We start from the raw sequence: 18989 nt of genomic DNA on the forward strand, positions 1-18989 counted from the left end.
ATCGACGCCGAACAGCACTACAGCAAAGCCTCTGGAAACCACTCTCCCAAAAGGCTCAGTGTCTTCAGACTAACTTGGAGGACCTTGTTTGCCGTAGTGTATGCTCATGGAGTTTGTCAAGTCCAGCAGGGAATCAGTGAGGTTGGCTTGCAGGGAGCTGAGATCCATTAAAACTGTCTGCACAGTAAAAGTACTCTTTGTGGTAAGTTCCAATAGTCAGTCTGTCCAGTGAAAGATGTGCTAATAACATCAAGATCCTCTCAACCGTTCACTCCAAACATTAGCGTAATCCAGGGGTTCTCAAACTGGGGGTCGGGACCGCTCAGGGAATAGCGAGGTTATTACATGGGGGGCACGAGCTGCCAACCTCCACCCCAAACCCCACTTTGCCACCAGCATTATAATGGTGTTAAATATATTTTAAAAGTGTTTTTAATTTATAGGGGGGGGTCGCACTCAGAGGCTTGCTATGTGAAAGGAGTTACTGTTAGGATATAGATATTCAGGCCTGTCTGCAAAGGCCTATACTTTAAGAATTTAGGTGTATTCTTATCACTTAGCTAGTTATAGAGGTACAAAACAAGAATCAAAATCAGTCTGCCTGTTTATAGGCCTTCTCTTACTATGATAATCTAAGGCAGGGGTTCTCAAACTGGGGGTTGTGAGGTTATTACATGGGGGGATCGCGAGCTGTCAGCCTCCACCCCAAACCCCACTTTGCCTTCAGCATTTATTATGGTGTTAAATATATAAAAAAGTGTTTTTAATGTATAAGGGGGCGGGGGTCACACTCAGAGGCTTGGTATGTGAAAGGGGTCACCAGTACAAAAATTTGAGAACCCTGGTCTAAGGCCTTGTTCTTAGGCTAAGTCCTTTGGCTAAAGAGCAGAGGCAGCCATAAGCTGGAAAGCGAATGGTCATGTCCTCACCACTCACACTGAAATAAGGCAGTTTGGGGCTGTTAAAAAAGTGATCCAATCTATCACCTCCAGAGAAAGGGAAGAGCCTAGAAGATTTAAAGAAAACTTAGGCCTGGTCTACACTAGTCTGTTATTTCGGAATTAGCCGAGTTAATTTGGAAAAAAAAAAAAAAAAAAAAAGATTCCGTCCACATGACCAAACCGTTTTTTTTTTTATTATTATTTAAAGGGCTCTTTAATCCGATTTCTGTACTCCACCTCGGCAAGTGGAGTAGCGCTTAAATCGAGATCGCAATCCTGGGTTAAAGGTATTGTGGACATAATTAGACGTTATTGGCCTCCAGGAGCTATCCCAGAATGCTCCCTTGTGACCGCTCTGGACAACACTCTCAACTCCGATGTACTAGCCAGGTGGGCAGGAAAAGCCCCAGGAACTTTTGAATTTCATTTCCTGTTTGGTCACCATCAGCACAGGTGACCATCAGCACAGTCCACCATCACAGGCAACCATGCAGAGTCCACCATCACAGGAGATCACGCAGTCCCGGATTCACAGACGAGCTCCAGCATGGTCCGAATGGGAGGTACTGGATCTCATCGCATGTTGGGGAGACGAGTCTGTTATGGCAGAACTACGTTCCAAAAAAGGAATGTAAATATGTACGCTAAAGACTCCAGGGCCATGACGGAAAGAGGCTACTCCAGGGACACAGAGCAGTGTCATACAAAAATCAAGGAGCTCAGGTAAGCATACCAAAAAGCCAGGGAGGCGAATGGGCGCTCTGGGTCACAGCCCCATACATTCCGCTTCTACCGTGAGCTGCATGCAATTATGGGGGGGTGACGCCACCACTACCCCACCACTGTCCATGGACACCTGCAAGGAGGGAGTTGCACGGAGCGAGGAGGAAGAGTCATTGGAGGAGGAGGAGGACGACAACAGTGCACAGGCAGCAAGTGGGGAATCCATTTTCCCCCCGTAGCCAGGAACTATTCTTAACGCTGGAGCCAATAGCCTCCCCCCACTCCCAAGGCGGGCTCCCAGACCATTACCCTGGAGAAGGTACTTCTGGTGAGAGAGAGCCTGATTGGAGCCACGTGGTGGGGGGCGGGCGGGAAACCCAGCCACGCTGGGCTGTTCGCGTTTAGTTTAAAGGGCTCATCCCTGCTCAGAGCATCATCGGAGCCATGCGGTGGGTGCAGTGGGGGTGGGGGTGGGGGAGTGTTGTGTGAAGCGATCATCCCAGAGAGCCCACAGGCCCTCCTTTTATATGGCAAACCCACCAGGCATTGTTTGCTATGGGAAAGGGGGCCCAGCAGTTTGAAAGCATTGAAATGTATGTAGAAGAAGCAGAACTCCACATGCCCCTACGCTGCCTGCAAGCTGAATTCTGTTGCCCAGCCATATGTGATGGCTTACTCACACCAAAGTGTCCCCTTTGTTCTCTGAAATGTATCTTTTAAAATACTACCCTCCCTTTTTCTCCTCCCGCAGGTGCAAATGTTTCAACGCGGACTCTATCTACTCCGTCCCAGAGGCTGGTCCAGATTAGAAGGCCGAAAAAACGAACTCGGGACGACATGTTCACCGAGCTCATGCAGTCCTCTCGCACTGATAGGGCCCAACTGAATGCATGGAGGCAAACAATTGCGGAGTCCCGTAAAGCATTACAGGAACACAAAGAGAGGAAGAACGCGCGCGATGAGAGTAGGCAGGACGCTATGGTCGAGCTCATGGGGGAGCAAACTGACATGCTCTGCTGTATGGTGGATCTAATGCGGGAAAGGCAGCAAGACCATAGACTGCCGCTGCAGCCCCTATATAACCGCCCTCCCTCCTCCCCAAGTTCCATAGCCTCCTCACCCAGAGGCCCAACAACACGAGGGGGAGGCTACAGCGACCCACACACTCAACCCCAGAGGATCGCCCAAGCAGCCGAAAGCTGGCATATGCGAACTTTTGATTTGGTTTCTGGACTTGTCCTTCCCTCCTCCACCCCCCTAACCAAATACCTCCTCCCTCCCCCAGTCTATCTTCGGATTTCTCTCAATGTGTTGTGCAACAAATAATTAACAGTTTTTTGACTTTATTTCCTTTCATATATATAGGGGGCAGGTAACTTCAAGAGAAACAAACACAACTGTCACACCGTACCCTGGCCAGTCATGAAACTGGCTTTCACAGCTTCTCTGATATGCAGCGTGCCCTGCTGCGCTCTTCTAATCGCCCTGTTGTCTGGCTGTGTGAAATTGGCCACCAGGCGAGTTGCCTCAACCTCCCAACCCGCCATAAATGTCTCCCCCTTACTCTCACAGATATTGTGGAGCACACAACACGCAGCAATTAGAATTGGAATACTGGATGTGCTGAGATCTAACCGAGTCAGTAAACTGCGCCAGCGCGCTTTCAAACCTCCAAAAGCACATTCTACCACCATTCTGCACTTGCTCAGCCTATAGTTGAACCGCTCCTTACTACTGTCCAGGGTGCCTGTGTACAGCTTCATGAGCCATGGAATTAAGGGGTAGGCTGGGTCCCCGAGGATAACTATAGGCATTTCAACATCCCCAACAGTAATTTTCTTGTCTGGGAACGAGGTGCCACAAGTACTCCTGTTCTTGTCTGGGAAGTAAGTCCCTTCCTGCAGCTGTTCAAATAGACCAGAGTTCCTGAAGATGCGAGCATCAGGCACCTTTCCTGGCCATCCCACGCTGATGTCAGTGAAACGTCCCTTGTTATCCACCAGTGCTTGCAGCACCATGGAAAAGTACCCCTTGCGGTTTATGTACTGGCTTCCCCGGTGTGCCAGGGCCAAGATAGGGATATGCGTTCTGTCTATCGTCCCACCGCAGTTAGGGAACCCCAGCGCATTAAAGCCATCCACAATGGTCTGCACATTTCCCAAAGTCACTACCCTTGATAGCAACTGGTCAATGATTGCGTTGGCTACTGGCAGCACAGCAGCCCCTACAGTAGATTTGCCCACTCCAAACTGATTCCCAACTGACCGGTAGCTGTCGGGCGTTGCAAGCTTCCATAGTGCTATGGCCACTCGCTTCTCAACTGTGAGGGCTGCTCTCATTTTGGTGTCTTTGCGCTTCAGGGCAGGGGACAGCAAGTCACGAAGTTCCATGAAAGTGGCCCTACACATACAAAAGTTTTGCAGCCACTGGGAATCATCCCAGACCTGCAACACTATGCGGTCCCACCAGTCTGTGCTTGTTTCCTGGGCACAGAATCGGCGTTCCACGGCATGAACCTGGCCCAATGCCATCATGATCTCCCAATCGCCACATGCCGTGCTTCTAGGAACGTCTGTGTCCATGTCCTCATCAGCTTAGTAATCGCACTGTCGTCGCATCCTCGTCCGGTTTTGCAGGTACTGCACATACTGCTGGATAACGCGCGAGGTATTTACAATGATCAAAACTGCAGCGGAGATCTGAGTAGGCTCCACGATTGCCGCGCTATGGCGCCTGCACGGGTAATCCTGGAAAAAAGGCGCGAAACGTAGGAGGCCTGTTCGGGTCAAGATGGCCGATAAAAGGTGGTAAATGGTTGTCTTCTGTAGCTTTCACAGAGTCGGGAAGCTTGCTAGAGCTGCAAGAGCGGGAGAGCAGAGTTTGCGGTGGAAGCTGTACGGCTCAGTTCACGATAGCCGAAAAACGGAGGGGAATTGTTGCCTTCTGTAGCTTGCATGCGAGCCCAGGACAGACAACATGGAAAAAGTAGCTATCGATGCAAGAGCGGGAGAGCAGAGTTTGCGGCGGAAGCTGTGCTGCTCGGTTCACGGTGGCCGAAAAAAGGTGTGAAATGGTTAGATAAAAGAGTAGATAGAAAGACAAGAGGACATGCGAGGTGGATTCATAGTACCAGGATACAGGCGGTGCACCATCTGCTGGAAGCATGGCGTCTGCCGTAGTTTTCACAGAGGGAGGAGCGAGTGACGGCACACACCTAGAAACACCTGCGAGAATGTTTTTGCCCCATCATGCACTGGGAGCTTAACCCACAATTCCAATGGGCGGCGGGGACTGTGGGAACGGTGGGATAGCTTCCCACAGTGCACCGCTCCAACATTCGATGTTAGCCTCAGTACTGTGGACGCACTCCGCCAAATTCACGTGCTTTAGTGGGGACACACAACACTGAATGTATAAAATTGCTTCTGAAAATTCGAATAGAATAAATTCGAATTAATTTCATACTGTAGACATACCCTTAGTTTGATAGCATCCTGTCTGGCAAGAACTCACTTATCAATAGCTGGGGTGTGAAATCCTCATTTCTTTGTTGTTCTATCACTGTAGTCCCCATTTCCCTATTGTTTGTCTGTATAATCTCTGTCTGGTTCTGTGATTGTTTCTGTCTGCTGTATAATTAATTTTGTTGGGTGTAAACCAATTAAGGTGGTGGGATAGAATTGGTTAGATAATCATGTTACAATATGTTAGGATTGATTAGTTAAATTTCAGTAAAATGATTGGTTAAGGTATAGCTAAGCAGAACTCAAGTTTCACTATATAGTCTGCAGTCAATCAGGAAGTAAGGAGGGGGGGGAATTGGAATCATGTTTTGCTAAGCGGGGGAATGGGAACAGGGACACAGGCAAAACTCTGTGGCATCAGAGCTGGGAAGGGGGACACTGAGGAAGGAAATTGGAATCATTGCTTTCTGGAAGTTCACCCCAATAAACATCAAATTGTTTGCACCTTCGGACATTGTTGCTCTCTGTTCATGCAAGAAGGACCAGGGAAGTGAGAGGGTGAAGGAATAAGCCCCCTAACAGCCACCAGTAAAAAAAGTTTGAGAACCACTGGTGTAATCAGCCTCAGCATCTGCAAGATGGTGTTGGTGCTTCTATCATCTCTGCCAAACATGTGTAATCAGTGTACCATGTTGAGTCCTAAAAGCAGAATCGGGGGAAACTCTGAGGATAACTTACTTGGACACTGATGATGTAGAGAACACAGAGACCAAGTACTTCTCCAGAGCAGCAGGAATGCAAGACTGCTCTGAACGATATGACCTCCCCTCCACACACACACCAGATATATATATATATTTTTTTTAAGTGGACTAGGACAATTGGATATGTCTGAGGATTCTTGGACAGGAATCCTCAAGGGCCAAGATAGATAGCATCTATCTTATTGTTGGAAACTCTTAATATTTTGCACATCTGGTAATATTTGGTGTTTTTTTTTTAAAACCCTAGCTCAGAAAGCTAGAGAACACCTGAGGATCTTGGCTTAAACTTAAAAAAAAAAAAAAAAAAAAAAAAAAAAAGAGTACATTTCTAGCCCCTGTGATTGCTGGGAAAAGCCTAAAATCATCAACTGAATGTACCCTGAAGTCTCAGGAAGCCAGAAAACAAACAAAAGCCCTAAATGTATGTTTTTAACATATCACGTTTGTTTTAAAAATCATGAGATTTTGCGGGCTAACTCATGATTTTTAAAGGTCTGAGAATGGCAATACTGCTGCCCATTCAACGAATACCATTCTGTTCTTGCCCCCTATTTTTCATGAGTTAGTAAAGATGTTGTGGAAGAAACCTCACACCTATCTCCTCCTACCCTGAGTTACTTGAGGCAATAAGTGCTACTACCTCTTCCCACCAAAACAGAGCTTTAGTCAAGGCAGCAACGGTCAGGGGAAAGAGCACCTCCTCACACATACAAAATAGGACCAGCATCCTATCCACAAAGTGCCACTGGTTCCCTGTTCATTAGAGGATTCCCCTAAAGGAGGGGGGAAGCCACTGCTCATTTTCAAAACTCTCCACTGGAATTGGCAAGCCAACCTCACAAACTTTCTCTCTCTACTCACCTCAGTTCATCTTATGTGAGTCTCTTGCATGCCTTCACACAATCTGATCACTGTTACAGCACGAGTCTCTGTAACCCCAACCAGATGGAATAAACTCGTAACTCTCCACCCCAGACTATGTTTTACAAGTTTCAGGGGCAGATATAACTTTTCTCCCTTGTCTAAATCTCAAATAGTAGAAGAATGAGAGAAACATTAAGTGTATTAAACTCAAATATTTTTGAGACAGTTTATATAAAATCTATACAAAGTAACACCATACTGTTTTGACAAGAACTATGAAGTATTGCACATTGCTCAATTTTTAGGCCAAAAAGAATGTAAGCTACCAGAAACTGATCAGCTACTTTAACAACTTCAAGTATAAGTCACCACATGCCAAAACTGCTGTCATGCCTCAGAGGTATTTGCATTTCAGAGCTTATTTAACAGAGCTTACCTGGTGAGGATAGGGACCATGTCTTGTCCACTGCCATGTTCTTTCTCCCATTGCTCCAGCAAAGCAGTGAGTTCAGCCTTGGAGTCCACATGCCCAGATCCTGACGTCATGGCTTAGCCTAAGTGAGATGGGAAGAAAAAAAATAAAGTGAGGTTAACTAGCAAATTGTCCCACTCAGTTATGTTGACTCGTCAAAAATCAGGGTTTAAAAATCCACTTGGCAGTGGCAAGCAAACTTTAGCTGCAAGGCAGGGAGAAGGCTAAACCATCAAATTCTACAGAATTTGACATAAGAAAAACAGAGGGCTGTCTTTCATCCCTCAGGTACATAAACAAATGCAAGTCTATTTTGCAAACCCAAATCTGGACCAGTGCATGCAAATCCTCAACTGTGATGGGTAATAGCCACAAGTGTGTCCAAAATCAGAGGATTTTTTGCAGGTTAACATATGTCTCCACAGGCAGACTGCTCCTGTCCCTTTGCTGTTACACCTAAGTTTACCCAAGAAACAGCAAAGCAAAGCTGACAAGATTCTGATCAGTTTCATTGCTCCTGTTCAACACCTTCTGGGCATCAGGGAAAGTGACAAGAATCAAATTAGCTTTACTGCTGCTGCAGTCCCACAACATTTAAAGTAGCAGCAGAGGGAGGCACTGACAGTTGATCACAGTGGACTAAGGACAAAAAGAGTTGCAGGGAAAGGATCTCTACCACCCTGCCCCTTCAAGCCTCCCAAGAACAGTCAGGTGGCGCTAGTGAAAAAGAGGAAGAGACAGAGACACAGACACACATTCTCCTTTCCAACAGCTTCATGGGAGGAAACAAGAAAGCAATAACTTCAAGTTTATCAGACACCTACTTAGTGCAAACCAGAGGCTGATACAAAAGATTTGCCCCTATGAAGGCGCCAGGTACAATATTAGACTTCATACCAAAGTGTTTCTGCCCCTGGACCTTACTAAGTGTACCACCTCTCATCTTATGTATTGGTCTCTAGCTAGCGAACGTCAACATTTTTCAAGCCGGGTAAAAACGCACCTAAACCACTGATGGTTCATAACTCTGGATATGGCTCAATACACAGCCACGTTCTTTTTGCCTTCACTTTCTAACCTGATAGGTCTTGGATTACTGGGAAGGTAGACTACAGCTTTTTGTGGCATGGTTGCAGGACACTGAGAAGATCTCAAGGGAGCTGTACCCAGGCCTAATCTACAGGGATGGTCACGATGATGTGTGACTTTTAAGGGTGAAAGAGAAGGAAAATGATTACAAAAGACATTCCCTCTCCTCCAAATATATGTTAAGACTTCCAGTATTCAAGTAGTGGTGACAAACTGACAGGTAACAGATGCCAGTGCATATTTGCTATCAAATCAACGAGTTTGTCATAATTAAACAACAGAACATACACAGAACTTTGCTGAGCCATTTACAATGCAGACACCTAAAAGGAGAACACACACATACAGTGCTCATTCCACTTCCTCAAATATACATTACAGAAAGTCAATTGAGGGGAAGAACATGTAGAGAACCACAGTTTAGTCCACATTACAGATAATGCAGGTTAGCTAGAAGTTCATAAGGTCAAGTGTCAGTATTTTAAATCAAATGGACCACTGGGCACCTCCAACCAGCCTGGAATTTTTCTCGTTAACAGAATGAAGTAAGTTCTATTACTCAGACTCATAGGTCCTTTTGAGTTTAATGTATTTTGATTGGTTAGCTTATTAGACACAAGGCAACAATCAAATGGGAAACTAGTCACACATGAAACTGGCAGGAATCACTTAAAACTCTGCATCGGCGCAGCTGCACCACTGTAGCACTTAAGTGAAGATGCTCCTATGCCCATGGGAGAAGCTCTCCCATCGGCCTAGTTAATCCACCTCTGCAAGAGGCAGTAGCTATGCTGACAGGAGAAACTCTCCCACTGACATAGCCCTATCTACATCAGTGGTTAGGCTGATATAACTACATTGTTCGGGGGGGGTGAAAAATTCGTAGTTATACTGATAGACCTGGCCATAGGGACATCACACAAACGAAAGACAGTGAAAGATTAAACTCTCAATTACAAAATCCCCAGTCAAAGGTTATTTGTTATATATATTATGGTAGCTCCTTGGGGCACCATTGTGCTAGGTACCGTACAAGAGTTAGTGTCTGCTAATGGATGTACCAAACAAGCATAAAGAAAAGGGGACATACCACATTTCAAATTACTATGAATTCTCCTCTTATCCTGTTTATTATGTGGAGCATTCATTCAACACATTAAGTTAGGCTGGGAGGTATGAATCAAACATGCAGATCACTTGAGGGAGGCTCTCTTTTAAGACTGCACAAAATGAAACATGTACTAGAAAAGAAATCTGGTCCAAACCCATGAAGATTTAGATGAACAGCAGGACTCAGCGTATAACAGATTCATACTAGTCAGAAGCAGATATAAAAGATACTCTCCTTCCCCTTAAAGGGTTCTGGCACAGTGGCCTTTCTAGGAAAGTCAGCTCTTGGCTCCGGGGAGGGAAGACAGGCTGGACTTCCCACCAGGAGTCTAATGCTGGATCCCACTTTAGGACAGTTCCCTCTCCTCTAAAACAACTCTAACCGGCCTTGGCAGATATCCAGTAAATATACAATTCTTCCTGATTGTTTCCCGGCTCACTTACTGAACTCACTAGCTACTGACCAATGCATTTTCAAGTCTTTGCACATTACAAATAAGAATTTCAGTCCATTACTTCCACAGAAGAACTATCTTTTTTTCTACTGGGAATGCAAAGTGCTGGGCTTGTAATTGCATCCAATCTTTTAAGTCATCCCCACACCAGTACTGTACTCCAGGGATACAAAGGCACTAAATGACCCCTACAAGGCCTTCCCAGCTCCCTATGTCATTGATTCACTATAATTTTGAAGAGCAGTTTACACTTCATTTTGGAGCCCTGCCCTGTCAGCCACAGTAGTTCCAGCTGGAACAGCAAAAAGATTGCTCTGGAAATACTGGCAACAGATCAGCAAAGTTCAAGTCTGGAAGTAATAAGAATGTACATTCTTCACCCTAACCTACTAGACATACAGCACTGCCACTCCTGAAAAACCAGGAATCCCAACTTTTCCTAGAAAGTTGGATCATTACCTGGTTAAGTCATAATGTGGACTTAATGCCAGAATTAGCCATGCTCTAGTATATTCCTGAATTTTTTTCAATCTGCATACATGCACACAAGTTTAAACTTAACTCTTTGTTCGAAGCACCTAGTGCATGCCACTTTTTAAAATTGTTGTTATAACAAAAACAAGTACATTCGAAGTCCCACCATACAGAACAAGTACTATACATCAGAAAAGACTTAGGCCTGGTCTACACTAGAAGTTAGGTCAGCTTAACTACATCAATCAGATGTGCAAAAAATGCACATCCCTGAGTGGTTTAGTTAAGCCAACCTAAATCCCCATGCAGACAGTGCTAGGTCGACTGAAGAATTCTTCTGTAAGCCTAGATACCGCCTCTAGATGGGGATTACCTACACCAACAGGAGAATCCTTCCCATCAGAGTAGGTAGCATCTACACTGAAGCTACAGTGGCACAGCTGTGCTACCATAGTGTTTTAAGTGTAGACAAGCACTAAGATTTACACAGTGCTTGGATTCCAAAGGATTAACTGCAATATTCCCAGCACACACATTTTTACAGCACATGTATGGCACTGTTAGACACAGTACCCAAACCAATTCCTCCCAGAAATATGGTCACCTCATTCAAGTATTCTGTTTTAAATCAACGAAGAGTGCAAGAGAAAGGGCAAGATCATAAACTGTGTAAATTGTAAGGTCATATCTACACTACAACTTATGCCGGCAAAACTTACGTCGCTCAGGGGGTGTGAAAAAAAAACACCTCCCTGAGCAACATAAGTTTTGCTGGCATAATTGGTAGTGTGCACATCACCATGTCGGCGGGAGAGCTTCTCCCACCAACACAGCTACTCCTACTCATTGAGGTGGTTTTATTCTGTCGATGGGAGAGCTCTCTCCCTATCAGCATAGAGCGGCTATATGAGTGATCTTAAAGTGGTGTAGATGCATCAGTTCAGTTATGCTGCTCTAAACTCATTAGTGTATACATGGCCTAATTGTCAAGAAGTGCTCCTATGCTACAGGAGAGGATACTTATTAGAGCAGCCCTAATTCTCATCTTTTCCCTTGAATAAGCCAGTTGACAATTTCAATCCTAAACTGCTTTCCAGGAACTGGTAGAACAGAGTGGAGTGATTTAATCATTAATTTAAACCACTTTTTAAAAAATCATTATTTAAATCAGGTTGAGGACTTGTGAAACTAATCTGAAAACTTGTGCTATTGCAACTACAGATTAAAATTTATAATGAATTAAATGATAAATGCAGTTTTTTTAATGCCATTCCTGGCAGGGTACCTTATTTGAATTTTATGAAGCTGCTATACACAAAATATAAAATATTGTAAATTAAGGCCCTGATTCTGCTCACACTTAAATATGCATGTAACTTTACAAACCTAAATAGTAACTGACTTCAGTGATATTATTCATGTGTTTAAAATTAAGGGTAAAGTTAAGAGCTAAAATGTTTTCTTTGTTTTTGTTTTTTATTAAAAATTTCTCTGTTAAACCATATCTACACCATGGCACAACAGTGTAATCCATAGAGCAGAGGTAGCTCTCTGCAACAGTTTTCCTATCGCTGTACGAGTGGCACCGCCCCAACTGGCAGTAGCTAGGTCAACAGAAGCAATCTTCTCTTGGCCTAGCTGCATCTACATAAGTCATAAGGCAGGCTTGGGATAGCTACAACACTCGTGTGTGGATTTTTCACACCCCTGACCACCACTGCAATGTCAACCAAAGTTTTAAGCCTTAGTGGCCAAAAAATAAAAAAAAGTCACCTCAGAACAAAATTGCTTCAATTTATTAACAAAGTTATTGTGAATACAGGCCAAAATATTGAAGACTAAAGTTAGGCTCCTAAGCCCATATTTAAGCACTAAAGATTGGATTTTCAAATGCACCTAGAGGACTTTGGGATCACAAGTTCCACCAACTTCTAATTGCAAATCCTGACAAACTATAGGCTGGTCAAATTATTTCAACTTTTTTGACTTGTGGAACTTCAATATACTGGAAGAGGTCACTGGCAGCAAGAATAGTGCAAGATATTTCCTTATCAGTTTTGTGTTGTTCTCCCAGTAAGGATGACAATGAAGCACTCAATTGGTTGTTTTCAGCATAGATAAGCATTGTAAATCTGAAACTTCTTCGAAAAAAATTGTGTACAATCTGAAATTTTACTAACATCAGGAAACAAGTACAAAATATTCATTTGGTAACTGAAAATTATAAAATGGGAAGTGAAAACTAGAAACAAATTTTAAAGAACTTTCTTATATAAAGGAAAGAAAATCTTATGAAGCTGCACCATTTACTGTGAATTAAGTTACATTGTGGTGGGATAAGTGGGTGGAGCTTAGAAGAGCATCACCAATTATTTCCACTTCAATTCCAGCCAGACAAAACTCTACTTACCTGCACTTACTGCAAACATTAAATAATTATTTTTTAAAACTACCAATATTTTACTTGCCTATCAAAAAAAAAAAGGAATGCTTACGCACTCAAGTAAAATTTTGTAAGGCCTACCTAAAATATTAAATCATTCAGTTGTCTAGATTTAAATTTCTAGGAAATAAAACTTAAAATAGCTGTTATCCAAACATGACAAAACTTTATAGAAAGTCAGAAAAAAAATAGCTCCAATTTCAGCTGCCCCATTTCTCAGGCCATAGATTTCCAAATTAATTCCTACATACATAACCGAAAAAAAATATTAAGGACTTCTCTACAACCAAAAGTTATACTGCTTTAACTATGCCTGTATAATTAAAGCAGTACACAGAGAGAGAGAGAGAGAGAGTGTGGAATATACTTATATGAGTGGATACACTCATACCAGTACAGCTTACTTCCCTATGGGAAGGGGAATAAGCTAGATCAGTAGACATCTTTTATACTGGTACAACTGAGTCAACACTAGCAATTGTACTGATTTAACTATTTTGGTACAAAAATCATACCCTTAACTGAAACAGTTAAAATTAATACAAAAACTATGGAGACCTGGGTTTAGATGCTCCAATGCCCACTACAAAACACTACTATACTTTCTGCAAAGAGAGACAGCATAATACTTAATCAGTTCCACACACCAATCAGATGGTGAAGGGAAGAAAATGGTTGGAAAAGGTGAGTCTCCCCTTTGCCGGAGGCTGGCATTCACATCCCCACCCAAAGCAGGTGGGGAGAAGAAGTATTAGGCGAGGGTAAGTGCTTCAGGGATATGTGGAGCACTCAGGCACAAGAAGGGGTGAGACATGAAGTCACCTCAGCCGTAGGTGTGAACAGCAGGTGAAGAAGGCGTGGAGAGACACATGGGGAGGTGAAACTCCTCCCTCCCAGCAGATGGATAGGCTAAGTGCATGGGGGGAGCTGAAACCCCACTAGCAGTCAGCAAAGAATCACCCTGACAAGAAGTCGAAATGAAGCATCCCCCCGCCCCCTCGTAGGAACTGGCGAGAGAAATAACACCTGCTCCACCCCGTGGGTGGGTGACAGTGATGGGGGGAAGGCTATAGCCCTCTACGAGTGGGGGAGGGGCAGCCCCCACCTGACTGGGGGGAGGGGTAATGACCCTGGTGAGGCGAAGCCTGACACACGGGCGAGAGGAGAGGAGGGGCCGAGGGAGGGGTGAGAAATAAGACCCCTCCCCACACACCCGCGTGTCTGTGGAAGCCCCCTCCCGACAATAGGGGAGGGCAATAAGGGAAACCCCCGGCGGCGGAAGGGACTGATTGGGGGTGGCCCCGTGCGAGGCGGGAGAGGGAAGCCGAGCCCCCCGGCCGGTGTCTGAGGTGAATTCCCCCCGGCGCCGAGGAGTGGGCAGAGGAGCGGCCTATGAGGCTGCGCCGGGGGCCGCGCTGTGCCCGCTCCCCGCGGTACCTGCCCGATGCCCCGCTGGGTCCCCGCCGTTGCTCCCGGCCCCTGCGCTGGGCCCCGCACACACCGCGGCGGCGGCGATTGCTATGGCGGGCACACACTTTCCGCGTCACCGCGCTGCAGCGCCGTCGCGGCGCGCGAAGGGAAGAAGCTCGCGCTCAGCCTCTAGGGAAACATAGTTCGAGAGCAAACGACTCCAGTGCGCAGGCGTCTCTGCTCCATGGTGGGGGGAGCCCAAGGGAGGCTGGGAGTTGTAGCTCTATTCGTGGTTGTAGGCTCTATTCATCGTTTTCAGAGTAGGGGGACAGCACCTACTGCCCCACGCCACCCCAGTTCCAAAAGAATGTGGCAGCGGCCTCCTCCTTCTGTGCCCATCCTATGCCCCTGCCCACCATATACATGGTCCCCACAGTGCCCCCTCCTCACTGGGTCTGGCCTAAATGGCATCCCAGCCCCTCTGCCCCCACTGTCTAGCCAAATCCACCCATCAGGCAAAGTCCTGCACTTGCAAAACTGCATCTCCACACAGAGGTCAGGCAGGTTCAGCATGGGAAGGAGTGAGGCAGGATTCCAAGCCAGGACAGGAGAGCTAACAGATACTATGCACTGATAAATCCCAGCACTAGGGTTACCATACGTCCGGATTTTCCTGGACATGTCCGGCTTTTTGGTCCTCAAATCCCCGTCCGGGAGGAATTTCCAAAAAGCCAAACATGTCCGGGAAAATAGGGAGGCATGGTAAGGGGACCCAGAGTGCGAGTGGCTGCAGCAAAACTTAAAACTCCTGCGATCTGCCGTGGCACAGAGGCGGCGGCAGCATCCGAGCAAGCACCTCCTCCCCGGGCTCCAACTTTCACGGCTCCCGCCGCTCTCCACCGTGGTGGGGGCCGAAGCAACTTCCCCAGCACAGTAGCAGCCGGAGCCCGGGGGCGGGAGGGAGGAGGGGGAATGCGGGGTGTTCAGGCGGAGTTGGGGCGGGGACTTTGGGGAAGGGGTTGGAATGGGGGCGGGGAAGGGGTGGAGTTGGGGCGGGGCTGGGGGAAGGGAAGGGGCGGAGCTGGGGCCCCCGTGCAGTGTCCTCTTTTTTCCAGTGTTGAAATATGGTAACCCTACCCTGCACCCTACCCCTCAGTGACACAAGCCATGGAACAGCTTCCTGACATTCAATAAGGCCAGCCTCCACCCCATCATCACTCTCTTCCCTTTCCCCTCCACCCCCCTAAAAAGACACAGGAGACCTATTTGCAGCCCAAAGGCCAGAAGGAGTTCTAAAACCAGTACAGCAGCTGAGGAGGGAGTTGGTTTGTTTTTTTACTAGAGGTCACTCAACTGAAAATGGAGACCAGTATGCCAAGACCTGTAGTGGTCACAGGCCACACCTCTATTAGAGACAAGACAAGAGCAGCTATGAACTGATCCATTTTATGTAAACCAGGTGTAGCCTCCAGCTCCTGGAAAGTTACCAACAGGGGCTTAGGTTGGGCATTGCCTGCAGAAGAACAGCCAGCTCCTTTACCTGCTAAGTGCCAACACAGCCTTTTAGGGGCACAAGCCAGTTTTTTGTGCAAATATCTCAACTGCTGTTTGAGAACCACCTGCATGAAAATAAAAGGAACATAAATAATAATTGTTTTTCCCTTGATTTTCTTTCCAAGTGTTACCTGCCCTGCACTTACCATCTATGGGACTGCATGATGATAGCCTGACATTATGCTCGTGGATGTAGCCAGGTGTAAACCATAATATACAAGTTTTAATTACCTGGGACTAATATTACCATATTACTGTTCTTCACTATTCAACTGCACCTGCTCCATTACTGATCATGTTGGATCCCATTTATCCCTGGAGTAACTCTATCAGTCACTCAAGTTACAAGAGGGATGGCCTTGGCACATTATTAGGACCCTACCAAATTCATGGTCCATTTTGGTCAATTTCAAAGTCATAGGATTTTAAAAATAGTAAATTTCATGATTTCAGCTATTTAAATCTGAAATTTCACGGTGTTGTGACTGTAGGAATCCTGACCCAAAAGGGATTTGGTGGCAGGAGAGTCACAAGGTTATCATAGGGAGGGCTGTGGTACTCCTACCCTTACTTCTGCGCTGCTGCTGGCGGTGGCACTGCTTTCAGAGCTGGGTGGCTGGAGAGCGGCAGCTGCTGGCCAGGAGCCCAGCTCTGAAGGCAGAGCCACTGCCAGCAATAGCACAGAAGTAATTATAACATGGTATAGTAGTATTGCCACCCTTACTTCTCCGCTGCTGCATGCGGAGCTGGGCATTCAATCAGCAGCCGCCACTCTCTGGCCGCCCAGCTCTGAAGGCAGCAGTGTAGAAGTAAAAGTGGCATGGTATGGTATTGCCACCCTTACTTCTGCACTGCTGCTGGTGGGGCGCTGTCTTCAGAGCTGGGTGCCCAGCCAACAGCCGCCACTCTCTGGCTACCCAGCTCTGAAGGCAGTGCTGAAGTAAGGGTAGCAATATCCCTAAAATAATCTTGCGACCCCCTGCAACTCCCCTTTTGGGTCAGGACCCCCATTTTGATCTCTCCCCATGAAATCAGCATAGTATAGGGTAAAAGCACACACAAGACCAGATTTCACAGTGGGAAACCAGATTTCACGGTCCGTCACGCATTTTTCATGGCCCTACGCATTATAGACTATAAATTCTTTGGAGCAGGGACTATCATTTACTGCATTTGTACAATGCCTAGACTGGGCTGGGCTTTAAAGAACTATCACAATATAAATGCTAAATAAGTTGTGTGCAAGGGCCAGGGCCGGCTCCAGCATTTCTGCCGCCCCAAGCAAAAAAAAAAAAAAGCCGCGATCGGCGGCGGCAGTTCAGCGGCAGGTCCTTCGCTCCTAGAGGAAGTGAGGGACCTGCCGCCCCCGAATTGCCGCAGGTGCCACCCCTCTCCCTTGGCCGCCCCAAGCACCTGCTTGTTAAGCTGGTACCTGGAGCCGGCCCTGACAAGGGCACATCTACTTTGGGATATTAAATCTATATTGTAGGATGGTATAGAGGCAGTAGCAAACGGGGCAGCATGTACATTCCTTCCAAGAAGGTTGATACCCCTTTGATAATGCTGCAGCAGGTTATGTTCCTAATCCCTCATAAATTAAGTACATAAATTGTGCACTCATATTGTAATACACAGATCCACACAGCTAAATAAACCCCATCATGCACTGTATTCACCATAAAACTTGAGATGGATTCTCTGGGACAGTATCTCTGGTTGTTCCAAAGTCCTGTCCAGGAATCTGGAATAAGGATGATGGGGTCAGTACTTTACCAAGCAATGGATGGCTATATAATCCAGATAATAAAACCATCTCTCATTGTCACCGTTTCACAATACCAGTCTCACCTATTCCTAAGTTCAAGGCATTTGTTTGGTTTTGAGCTCCCTTTTATTCATCTCAATAATTTCTTTCCCTTCCTGTCTTGCTCCACAACCATTAAATGACACATTGATGAATACTTGTCAATTTGGCCTTGGCTCTGTTCCCAGCGCCAACTACTATCACCCATTAACAGCAGCTTGCTTTGGCAACACGACAGCTTTTCAACGGGCAGGGAACAGAAAGGAAATGAACCCCAAGTAAGCCATTTAGATAGAAAACTATTCGATTTGAGAAGACAAATCCGCCCCAGTTCTGACTCTGTCCATGCACAGATCACTTAGGCACAGTTACTTTAATCACAGGGAGGAAACATGATCTAGTGCTTAGAGCAGGGAATGGAGTCAGGATGCTGGTTCTGTTCCAGCTTTGCCAATGACACACTTGTGACTGTTAGCAGGTCACTTCACTTTTCTGTCCCTTCTCTTTCTTATCTGTAAGATGGGAAATAACCTCCACTTCCAAGGGGATTGAGACACTTGATTAATTAATGGAACATGCTATATTGTAGAGGTGCTGAGTTACCATCTAGGCAGCAGTCTGTTCTTCTGCACATCCACCCTACAAGATGGGTGTTCCAGTGAGTCATCTCTCCTAAGGGGTTATCTCAGAGTGTTTTTCAGTTTAACTCCAGAATGTGTCTGTTTCGTTCATCTACATAACCACTTCAAACTCCATTAACCTTATGCCAAAGACACAAAGTGTACAGATTTTGTCTCCGTGTCTTTGGAGAAGACAGGTTAGCTCACCACCTAATACACATTTACTTGGCCTTCTCACCTGCGCAGCACTGTACCTGAACTATTTCCCCCCTTCTCCATTTTGTCTTGTCTGTCAGATTGTGCACTCTGCAGGGGAGGGCTAGTGACTTATTCTGCATTTTGTAGTGTCATGTATTTGACAGTGCTATAGTGTGCCCCTTCCTCCACCAATGACATGCTTAGGTTGTACACAGAGTAGTTCTAGATGTACACACAGCAAGGTTAGCCAACAATCCTCTCTACGATCAGAACAGTTTACAACATCTGCAGGGTGATGAAAGAAAACACTCCCTCAGATCTAACCTACCCTCAAGTAAAACTTGAGTCAGCAGAACCATGCAGTTTCCAGGAATGGGAGAGAGTTCCAAACCAGAATGCCCTGCCACTAGTCCCCAAATTCCAACTCTAGTGGTACTAAGGGTAACATCGCATCTGATCTCAATCATCAGGAAAGTTCACATGGATGTTTCATCTTCCCCTCTGAAAGCCCTGTGGGCAACATTTAGTTCTTCCCTTTAATGCTTTTATCATCAGACACAGCCATCCCCACTGATTCCAGAACCACAGTTGCAACTCCCAATCT

The 18989-nt window shown here is 45.9% G+C and overlaps 1 protein-coding gene and 1 long non-coding RNA gene across 2 annotated transcripts in view; one reads left to right on the forward strand and one right to left on the reverse strand.

The window, feature by feature from the left end:
- Positions 1 to 14355, reverse strand: part of DCAF1 (DDB1 and CUL4 associated factor 1) — a 113703-nt gene extending 99348 nt beyond the window's left edge. Inside the window, exons 1-2 of the mRNA XM_034775400.1 lie at positions 14237 to 14355; positions 7193 to 7310 (exon numbers count right to left, since the gene is read on the reverse strand). Of these exons, the coding sequence (XP_034631291.1) occupies positions 7193 to 7302 (110 nt within the window). The 5' untranslated portion in view covers positions 7303 to 7310; positions 14237 to 14355. The remainder of the gene's footprint in view (positions 1 to 7192; positions 7311 to 14236) is intronic.
- LOC117879890 lies at positions 100 to 2893 on the forward strand. Its single transcript, XR_004646408.1, has 3 exons — positions 100 to 202; positions 1150 to 1664; positions 2416 to 2893. It is a non-coding gene; the product is annotated as an uncharacterized LOC117879890 (long non-coding RNA).
- Positions 14356 to 18989: the final 4634 nt, after the last annotated feature.

Source organism: Trachemys scripta, chromosome 7 (assembly GCF_013100865.1).
Source record: "Trachemys scripta elegans isolate TJP31775 chromosome 7, CAS_Tse_1.0, whole genome shotgun sequence".
Classification (NCBI taxonomy): Eukaryota; Metazoa; Chordata; order Testudines; family Emydidae; genus Trachemys; species Trachemys scripta.